At 34.1% G+C, this 10,732-nt stretch overlaps 1 protein-coding gene across 1 annotated transcript; it reads left to right on the forward strand.

Annotated features, from left to right (window-relative positions):
* Nucleotides 1–945: 945 nt before the first annotated feature.
* On the forward strand, nt 946–9,843 carry LOC106748716 (protein twist; the record flags this gene model as incomplete). Its single annotated transcript, XM_014627534.1, has 2 exons — nt 946–2,175; nt 9,596–9,843. Coding segments are annotated over 2 exons (1,367 nt in total), but the record flags the coding sequence as incomplete, so codon positions are not given.
* Nucleotides 9,844–10,732: the final 889 nt, after the last annotated feature.

The following is a 10,732-nucleotide window of genomic DNA, read 5'->3' on the forward strand; positions in this document are numbered from 1 at the left end:
ATCTTCATACACAACGTTTCCACACATGTCTGCAAATTTGAATGTATAAAATATATCACCAATTCAACAAAATTCAACGAAATTAACATGTACGATATGTCGATACTAAAGTATAAAATATATTATTTTAACACTTACAAATGTTATATTTAATATTTATACACGTTTTATCTCGATTCAACATAAAATATTGAAATAACGTAAATACAAGACGTTGAAATTAACACACAGATATGTTAAAAATTTAATACAAATATTTTAACAAAGATTGATTTTATCTATTTTATATTAATCCAAATGTAAAATATTTTTTTACTATGTAAGTGACTAATGTCAAATTCACATATTTTGTTGTTAAACTTCAACTATATTTCTCGGCCATTCTTTTCTCGACTTGTACGATGGGTAGGAAAGTCTTCCATTCTCTTCATGGTTCCTTAGTGACTATTCCCTCCGATCTCCATAACTCTTTCTCTTTCCTTTTTTTTCTGTCTCTCTTTCTCTTTCTCTTAGATGGGTGGATACGACTAGACAGCCGGGATGGATAAAAGAAGCCGTTCGACATTGGAGAGGGAACTCGTTGGTAGGGACGCCGAAGGCGGGGCCCCGTGATGAAACGAGAATGGGAGATGTTCCGAGTTCAGTAAAGCTCCAAGAGGGGCTACGGTGTAACACGAATGTGTACCGAACTCGAAAGCGAGACTCGTGCTTCGAGAAATCTACCGAAAGAAAGAGGAAAAGAGAGAGCGAGAGATTAAATTTGTGCAGTGAGTGTCGCGGCACGTAATTGTCTACGTCGTGTTGTTTCACACCTGTGCTGGAAGATAATCAAAAATCACGGGATCGAATTGCCGTAGGCACGCGTCGTCGTGCGCGTCGTTGAAATTGCGTACCGTCGCGCGATAACTCGCGCGTTGCGTAGCGCAGGTGATGCCCTTAACTCAGGAGAACGGATCACAAAACTGGAACCAAGACTCGTCGTTTCCGACGTGCAGCGATCGCGGAAGGAGGCGCGATGCGCTGAGAGGGCTTGCGTGTCCGTACTGTCCAACGGAAGCGTACAAACGGCGCCGTCGGAACTGCCGCCGCCGCCTGCGCTTCAAGTCCAAAACCTGGTGCAGCCTCAGCTCCCTGTACCACCGGCTCAGGCCCAGACTCAGGTCCGCATCAATGGCTTCTATTTCATGGACTCTGGCGATAGCTCCAGCGCGTTGTATAGCGCCAGTAATAGTTCAGCCAGCACATCGCCGGCGAACTACGACAGCATTACACCGCCAGTATCGCGTCTGATGGATCTCAGTGGCCAGCCGGAATCGCAGCGCAATCTGTCGTCGAATTTTCACCAGCCGCCACTCCATCATCCACCCCATCAACAGCAGCATCCTCATCCGATTGATTATCATCCTTACGTTTACGAGAACTTAAGTGAGACCAAGAGGTACCATAATTCTCATCATCATTCTCCGGATCACTCCGATGGTAAGATCCTAAGAGATCTTCAATCGGACTATAATCGACGGGTACCTAACGACACGAGCTCCGAATTGCTGTCGGACTATAGCAGGGACTATAATAGGGACCATGAGCAGCACATATGCGTGACTCCGCCATCGCAGATCTTTACACCTGGAAACGAGGACATGATCGTTCCTACCAGGCCGCACGAGTCTCAGAGTCAAGGGTCCTTTCGCAGTCACCCGGATATGACAGACTACAAGCCAGAGGGGGTGGAATATAAGAGTGAGCAGGTGGTCGATCAGAGGTACGACTATCAGCAGACGGAGCTCAATGGTCATGTGACTGAGCCGTCGTCGACCAAGAGCTATGCGGCAGAAAACGGCAGATCGTCTACGAAGAGGAAACGGAAGTTCGTCAATAGCAACAACAACGAATCTGAGAGCGAGACAACTTCGCCGATGAGGATTAAAATGCGCCGGAAAAGTGGTGCGAGCTTCGAGGAGATTCAAAATCAACGAGTAATGGCAAACGTCCGGGAACGTCAACGTACACAAAGTCTTAACGAAGCCTTTACAGCTTTAAGAAAGGTGATACCAACTTTGCCGAGCGACAAGTTAAGCAAAATTCAAACGCTGAAGTTAGCTACGAAGTACATAGAGTTTTTGCATCAAGTATTACGCAGCGACTTGGATAAAGACGACGGCGTCGAGAATATTGGTAATTTCTTTTATTTTTGCATTTATCCACTCTTCGCTCTTCTTTGATTTGTTCAACTTCTCATTTTGCTACTATGTTTTAATTATTTGAGTTAAAGCAGACCGGTCATTTCAAGTAGTCAAAAAGTGTTAGGGAAATTTTTAATATGTATTTCAAACAATAAATAAGAAATAAACACCAATTGAATAATATTAAGCTCTCGAGATTTACAATCAAATGTCATTACATCGAAAAACCTATAAAAGCGGAACATAGGATATTGATATAAATGAATTTATGGGATAATTATTATCTCATGGAATCATGATCTCACGGGAAACGGTAGACTGGACATAATATAAAGAAAAATAGCTTACTTCTGAAGATCTTCTAACAACGATGGGTATCTACTGAGAGCGAGAGGCATATTTCTTTCTTTCTGGCTCATTGTATTAAATGCCGCTTGCTGCTTGCTGCGTTACTCCGCTTTTAGAAATCAGTTGATGCTCATTGTTGCTAGGAAATATTCAGAAGTAAACCATTTTTCTTTATATAGAATCTGGCTTACCACTTTCCGTACGCTCATTAAATCAGGCAAAATAATTAATTCATCAGCTATTGCAAATCTTGCAAAATGGTACATTTTCTGTTTAATTTCACTCGTTCTACTTGCACGCCGCGGAAACCGAGATTAGTTTAGAATATTCTGCATAAATAGCTTTTTTATATTATATTGTTATATTATATTATTTTATATATTATAGCATAACAAAAAATAAAAATGATATAATGTTAGTATAGAAATTCAAAATCTTCACTTGAATCACACATACGAGATATGACGATGAAATATAACAAATATTTGTAATAAATATAACATATCTATAATCATTATAAAATCATATATGTAATATATAATTTATATAATGAAATAAGTATATATATATGATATATGATGTTATATAAAAAATTTTTTATAAACATCTCTTATATAAAACAGACTTATTATTTTATCAATAGATCTTGTATAATTCGATCATTATCTTAAATATTTTAGACTTTTTTCGGAATTTTTGTATTCATGATTAAAAATGAAGAATGATTAAAAATGAAAATGATTTTTATATATAGGAAATCGAAAATGGCACTGCGAACTCTCGTCGCCAAATCGCATGTAGCTGGAGAATCGTTTCCAGCGGTATCTTCCTGAAGTAGTATATGTTTACGTTAATTAGGACCCGGTCTGTTTACTGTGTAAGGTGATTAAACAGATCCTCACTAACAGATTCTTACTATTTACAAGCTATACCGAGTTCAGACTGACTCACAGAAGCACTTGTGTCGTTATGCGTTATACAAATCTCTCTTAACCCCTTGCCATACTTTGACGAATCTGACTCGTGATGAGAATTTTGGGCCAAACCTGAATATCACGAGTCAGGCTAGTGGTCTAATTTCATGTCAAACATGAATATCATGAGTTTGACTCGACATTTCGAACCAAACATAAATATCACGAGTCGAACTCGTGATCTTAATCTCGGGCCAAGTATGAATGTCTCGAATGGAGTCTTTTGTCCCAATCCTTTCCCGACCATTCGGGCGCATCGCTTGGGCCCGGATTTTTCCAAGTTAAATGGTATGGCAAGGGGTTAACGAAGCTTCTACTTCACGTTATTTTCAAGATGTTTATAAATTTTTCGGGGCAGTGTGTTAGTCTTGATTCTTAACATTCATTGTCCCTTTCGTCTCACTTTAAAAATAGCGATTGAAATACTTGAATAATATTCATTAGAACTTAGAAGCATATCGAAACTATAATAAAATAAAACTGAAGGTAGATCAAGTCAAGTGAACTCTTACAAGTGATAAAAAACAAAATCTTGTTTGTGGCAGGATTAATCGATAACCTTTTCATGATATACCTATAGACTTTATTAATTAGAATTTAGAATTATTGATTAGAATTTAGTGTTAGATTCAAATTTGTCAACTGAATTGCAATTAAAAATATATGTCACAAATATGATTTAAATAAAACAAATTTAATTTAATTGTAAATTCAAGTCTAAATATCTCTCGTGAGATAAGTATCAAATACATTAAAAGAAATCCCACAAAAATTATAATTATTTCTGACCTCATCTTTTTCTGATTTTAACCCAACAGTAATAGTAATATGCATATAAAGTTATTATTACTGACATTATAGTAACATTTATTAGACAAATGATTCTTATAATTATAATTTTTTTCGTTTAAGCGATAGTTAATAAAAACATTTCTTTCAGTGTAACGATTATTAATGCAAGCCATAGATATTTCAATTTGTTCTTATCTAGAGAGATTAAAGTGATGATCATAATGAAAAGCTTAAGGGTTTAAATACAAATGAAGAACTGCAAAAGATTTGATTCAAGATTAAAACGTTTGATTTAATATTTTAAAAATAAAGATTCATTCTCTACTGAAATCTCTCACATACGAATAACTTGTTAAATTTTTCGTTAAATAGCACTGTGTTCTTCATGCTTTGCTCATCATGGCCTATCTACGATTATTTTTTCGTAATTTTGTGGAACCTTAACTATTTTATTTGACAAATGAAGATATTTTCTTAATATACAGAACCCAAATAACACAGATAACTTATATAACACAGAAGTGAATAGAAATTTATGGAAAATTCATAAAGAATTGATTTAAAAAATTTTAGAATTAAAATAATGAATATTTTAAAAATTATTAAAGGATTAAATACGATAAGTTTGTCTTAAAATATTTATCAGAAATTCGTTATAATAAGTATTTCGCGATTTAGTATTTTAACTATTCTAAGATTTTGAAAAAAAGTATGAACATTTTTCGTTATAATTATTTCCTATGACAGTGTTCAGCAGATGCTTATGTTACTTTCAATGCTTTGTGTGTACATTAACCCATTTGCATCATGTCTCTACTTAAGTTTTTGTGTTCAGACATCAGCGGTGTTCAACTGACGGTTGGCTGTATCACCGCGCGCGGCCATATATCGGCAATTTTATTATTTTCATTAACTTCTGCAGTACACTCGTTCTACAGTACACAGTTAATTTCCACAGTAAATAACTTCCGAATAGTTCGTAGAGTTTATTTAGCATGGTATTTTTTTAAATGACTGATATAAAAGAAAGTCGCGGCTCGCGGAATATTCCACGCTCGGTGATAGGAGACGTCATGCGCAGAATATTCCGTTTACGGATGCAAATGAGTTAAGCGGCATAATAGCCTTACGTTGTACGAATATGTAGATTTATTGCATATGATCGAAAATTTCTATTGTTAGTAGGTCTAATATATATTAAAGTTATGCCGTTTAGTGTACACACAAAACATTGAAAGTAAGGTAAGCATCTGCTGAACACAACCACAAGAAGTAATTATAACGAATAAATATTAAGGCTATTGTATATTGCGGCTTAGTATATATTAACATATTTGAAACTTTCTTTACAAATAAATAATATCTCGATATAATAAAAAGAAAAACGGATTAATGTCATCATTGATGTTTCATTGAATCGTAAGAGTATGATTGAATTGGACTTATTCTATATATTGTTATTTTATAACCTAAAAACCGCATATAATTTTTTCTTTATTCTATATGATTCTTATGTAATTTTTCATTCCTTCTTTTTATGTAATTGAGAGCTAATTTCAAGTTATTTTTCAAATTACTGAAATATTTCTGATTTAAATTATTTCAGTTAAAACAGAAATGTTTCCCATCAAACATCAATTTTCACTCGATAACATTAGATCAATAATATAATTTCCCACTTAACAATATGAGGGTTATATCTATCATATGTTGTACGTAACAATTATATTATTGAGCGGTAAATTATAATATTGATTCAATGTTACTTTTAGAGTTAATTTTTATTGGGTATTTTTTATTCCTCTTTCTGTTCATAAGCACTATTCCTCTTGAATTTATGAAATATACATCTGTTGATATGAAGTAATTCTATATGAAATAATATACTAAATTTACTCCAAGAAGTCCTTCAGAATTCTAGTCATGCTATATATAACTTCCTAGATCATTCTTATAATATCCTTTTATGAATTTCCAACGAATTACAATTCATGAAAGGAGAAAACCTTAGTAACATTTGGAGAATTCATCGTGTTATCTAGGAAAGTTTTCGTGTTATCCGTTAATGTGTATTATTTGTTAAAATAATAAGGATGCATCTGTATCTCCGAGTGATTTATTGTATCGGGGCGTTAAGGACAAGAACCAGCATCGATTAGTGGTCCTCGGTTCCTGCGGAGAATTCGCCAAACAGAAATATACTGCACGTTTCTTTTATTCGACTCGTTTCCTCCTGGCATCTTGCAATCTTACTATAGCGTTTCCTTTAATTTTCTACCTTATATTATATGCGGCCAAAATTATCGCTTCCTCGAACTACCTTTCCCATTTCTACTGTTAGCTCTGTTCTCTCCTTAATTCTTTGCTGTTTTTCTGTCTTTTTATCGAGATATTGGGAATACAAATTTGTTCGGTGCGTTTTTTGTGGTCAAAAATGCATTTATTTCAGAACAAAATGAATTAACAGATTAATCACAGTATTGTCCATCGCTGGCTACTACTTTTTCCCACTTCTCGGGCAATTTTCGAATTCCATCTCGAAAAAATGTCTCGTCTTTTGAGGCGATCCAAGTTATGAACCAATTCTCCATTTCTGCGAAAGAAGTGAACCGGTGACCTGCCAAATCATGCTGTAACCGTCGGAACAACCAGTAATCAGAAGGAGCAATGTCCGGCGAATACGGCGGGTGCGGTAAAATACCCCACTTGAACGTTTCCAAATAATTTTTTACGACTTTTGCGAAATGAGGCCGAGCGTTATCATGCAGAAGAATAACTTTGTCATGTCTTTGCTCGTATTGCGGCCGTTTTTCTCGTAATGCATGGCTCAAACGAATCAATTGTAGCCTATACCGATGGCCCGTAATGGAATCGCCAGGTTGTAGCAGCTTATAGTATACAACCTTTGTCTTCGAATTTTTTTGGCTGTCCAGAGCGAGGCTTGTCTTCAACGCTGAAATCACCATTCTTGAAACGTCGAAACCATTCCCTACATGATTTATCAGTTGGAGCATTGTCATTATAAACTTCTACAAGGATTCGATGCGCTTTAGCTGCACTTTTCTTCCAATTAAAACAGAAAACTAAAACATCCCGCAAACGTTGCTTAGTTAACACAAAATTTTACATATTCAACACAGTAAAAAACAGGGATTTTGTATGAAACTCAAAGCGATATAAACTGAATATTATTGACAGATGTCTAACCTCTCTGTAATCACTGAAATCAGCTGTCACTATGAAACATTCATAACAGCCAGAGCCATCTTTTAAAACGGACCGAACTAATTTGTACTCCCAATAAATTACAAATAGTAACATCTCAGAAATAAAATTAAAACTTACGTCTCGCATTAAAATATGAAAACTTTCTCTTAATGAAAAGTAAGTCAGAGAAAGAACCTAGCTCATTTTTATGGGTTCTTTGCCTCTTATGGCTAGGTACTTAATTAAAATAGAAAATTATTGTTGAAGGACTAAAATCTTCCATTAACACAATCCTCCAAGTCGATTCTCTTTAAAGATACATTCTCTGAAATATTGGAAAAATGTACCGAACGATATTTTTTATCCGATTTTTCACGGTCCAGGGCATCAAAAGGTAGTCTAGCTTTGAACATCGAATAATGACACAGTGATAACGGATAATATAAACTACTTTGAAGTTTTAACTCGAAAAGAGTACTTATCATTTACCAAAGTGACTAAAGGGATTGTGTCTAAAGTAAATCGTTGTCACTTCGCAATTATGAGCCGGACAAAATGACTGAAACGCCATTTTATAGAAAAGACTTGCCAAATTTTATTACTATACGTATGAAATAGATATATAATATTTTATAAATTTAAATAAACGCTAAAAAGGGGGGCAAAAATGTACTTGCGCGCATGAACTAATGGAATATGTTTTCGAAATGGTGTCCATCGGAATCGGCACAAAATTGCAATTCGAAAATTTTCAAATATATTGTCCAACATGGCTGTAGGAATGCTGCAAGTACATTTAACAAAAACTATCTATCAACTCTTCAGTGTTTTGAAGCTATTACAGCATAACATTTGTCTTTGAGGTATCTCCAGAGGAAAAAATCGCATGGGTCTAAATCAAGTGAATAAGGAGGCTATTCCAGAATTCCATGAACAAATTTCGAATATCTTAATTCAATCACTCTACTGATATACACTTTATGTGTCGATTCAAACACATACGCAAATATCAGGGAGGATTCCAGGGAGAAAGCATACCTTCTGAATGTAGTTTTACTTGAAACTTTTTCTAGGTCCATATTCAACATGGAATCTACGATAGACCTCAAAATATATTTTTGCCTCTATTGCTGAAGCACTCGATAAAAAAGATTTTCTTCGATAATTAGAGCGTTCATTCCGACACAGATAAACCGGCTTGTACAACGGCTAAATAAAATCGACAAATCTCAAATACCGGAACCTAATTTGCTAAATGACCGCCGAAATCGAAAAGGGGGAATAAAACCGTTTTTTTTTTGTTACCTTAGACACAATCCCAATGGTCGTTGTGTATAATATCTAGAATACGTGAAAAATCTTCACTAAGATATTAAAATACAAAAGCAAAGAAAGCAAATAACATTTTCATTTTATTAGGAAATCATTAGATGAAGAAATTTAATTTCTTAAATGATTTTGCTGATTCCAGTGACTTTTTTTTATCAAGGAATATCAGATTTTCAATAGTCTGTCACTCCTCTATCAATATGTGATTTATTACTAGCCACAAAAAGCTCAAAATGGGGAACGCCTTTTGCGTTCAGAGAAATTCAGGAGAATGCGAAAGCAGGAAATGACAAATGTTCATGAAATGACAAAGTCTATTTTTATTTTGTTCAGAGAAATAAAATAAATCATTTTTATAGTGTTTGAGACGAGAAATCCGATGGTGCTAGTTAAAATTACGTCTCATGACAGGAATATATAAAAAATAGAGTTTTGCTTTTGCACGAACATGTTCGAGTCAGCTTCCCCCACTCAATATCTAGCATACGTAAACTTTCCATTGATCTGATATTTTCAGTATTAAATACATTTTCATAAGATATTCTATATTTTTATGTCAAAAGATGATATATCATTCTATGTATCATCGATATATATAGCACAACGTTACCTGTTTTGAAAATGTATTTTTGTCTCTAAAAACTGTAAGAAATTATGTCTATTTTATTCTTCCGAACATAGCAAAAACATGCCTTTTCATTTTTCTTTATATCACGTGCACCAAGCGACAGCCGGATAATGAAGAATATTTTTATATTTCAGCAGGTAGAAGCGCCAGGAATGCAATTATAGCTGCGAGGCAAAGTAGAGATTTACCGTGCAGTTATATGGCGCATGAAAGATTATCGTACGCCTTTAGTGTTTGGCGCATGGAAGGCGACTGGAACTCGAACATTTAAGCTAAGTAATCGCTAGGATCCAGCAAAGGTGAAAACTAAAAGTTAAGTTATCGAGTTTAGTCGCAAGCACGTAGAACGAAAATAAAGCAAAAACGTCGTGTTTGTTGTATAATTTTTCCACAGCTATTTCTATTTTTTTACTAGTTAAAATATTCCTTGTATTAATTCCATCGGCCTAAGATAGCTTGTATAATTATTATAGTTCAAGTACTGTTAAACATTAGCTTAATGAAGTAGAACAACCAAAATCTTACTGTGAAATTATCGTACATTTGAAAGTAATACTAAACAGTAGTGGTACTTCTTTCTAATTAGAATTGCTTTCTACATTTTTTTAGCGGAATTTGCTTAGCGAATCAGAAAATCAATTCATGTATTAAATTAAATATAGAATGCATTTCAAAATATATTGAAGAAAAAGCTACTCTACTATTTAGTTTCCAAAGGTTGTATACGAATCCAAAATAGTCGGAAATGTTCATTTGTTTAACAGTAATTCTTTTTTAACAACATATTCTTGAGTTTAATTTGAGTCGAAAATTTTAATATGAAAATCTCTCAACAGTTTTGAATTATGAGCAATTAATAATGACTAATTTTTAATTATAAATATCATTATATGTATAATTATTGTAGCTTAAAATATTTTCAAGTTATAATAATAATAATAATTAATCAATTTGCCGAAAATATCGGTTATATTTCGCAAAAGTACTCATAGCAATCATGCATGTAATTTATTTTGTTGTTGTTCAGTGTATTTTTCATATAGCTATAGAATTAGGAAATCAAAGTAGCGAGCATAATAAAAAAACCTGTGTTTTAAAATAAATTTTCGGAGTTATTTTCTTAATGACAGAAACGGATATTATTTGCTAATACGTAGATGTTGCACACGAACAATATCGTATAAAGTCTTTACAAAATGTGTACGCGATAAGTCACTTACTTGCCATTTTTTTTTGCGTTAAATTTCACACAATTTATATAAGAACTGTTG

Source organism: Dinoponera quadriceps, unplaced genomic scaffold (assembly GCF_001313825.1).
Source record: "Dinoponera quadriceps isolate SergipeBrazil2010 unplaced genomic scaffold, ASM131382v1 scaffold3139, whole genome shotgun sequence".
Classification (NCBI taxonomy): domain Eukaryota; kingdom Metazoa; phylum Arthropoda; class Insecta; order Hymenoptera; family Formicidae; genus Dinoponera; species Dinoponera quadriceps.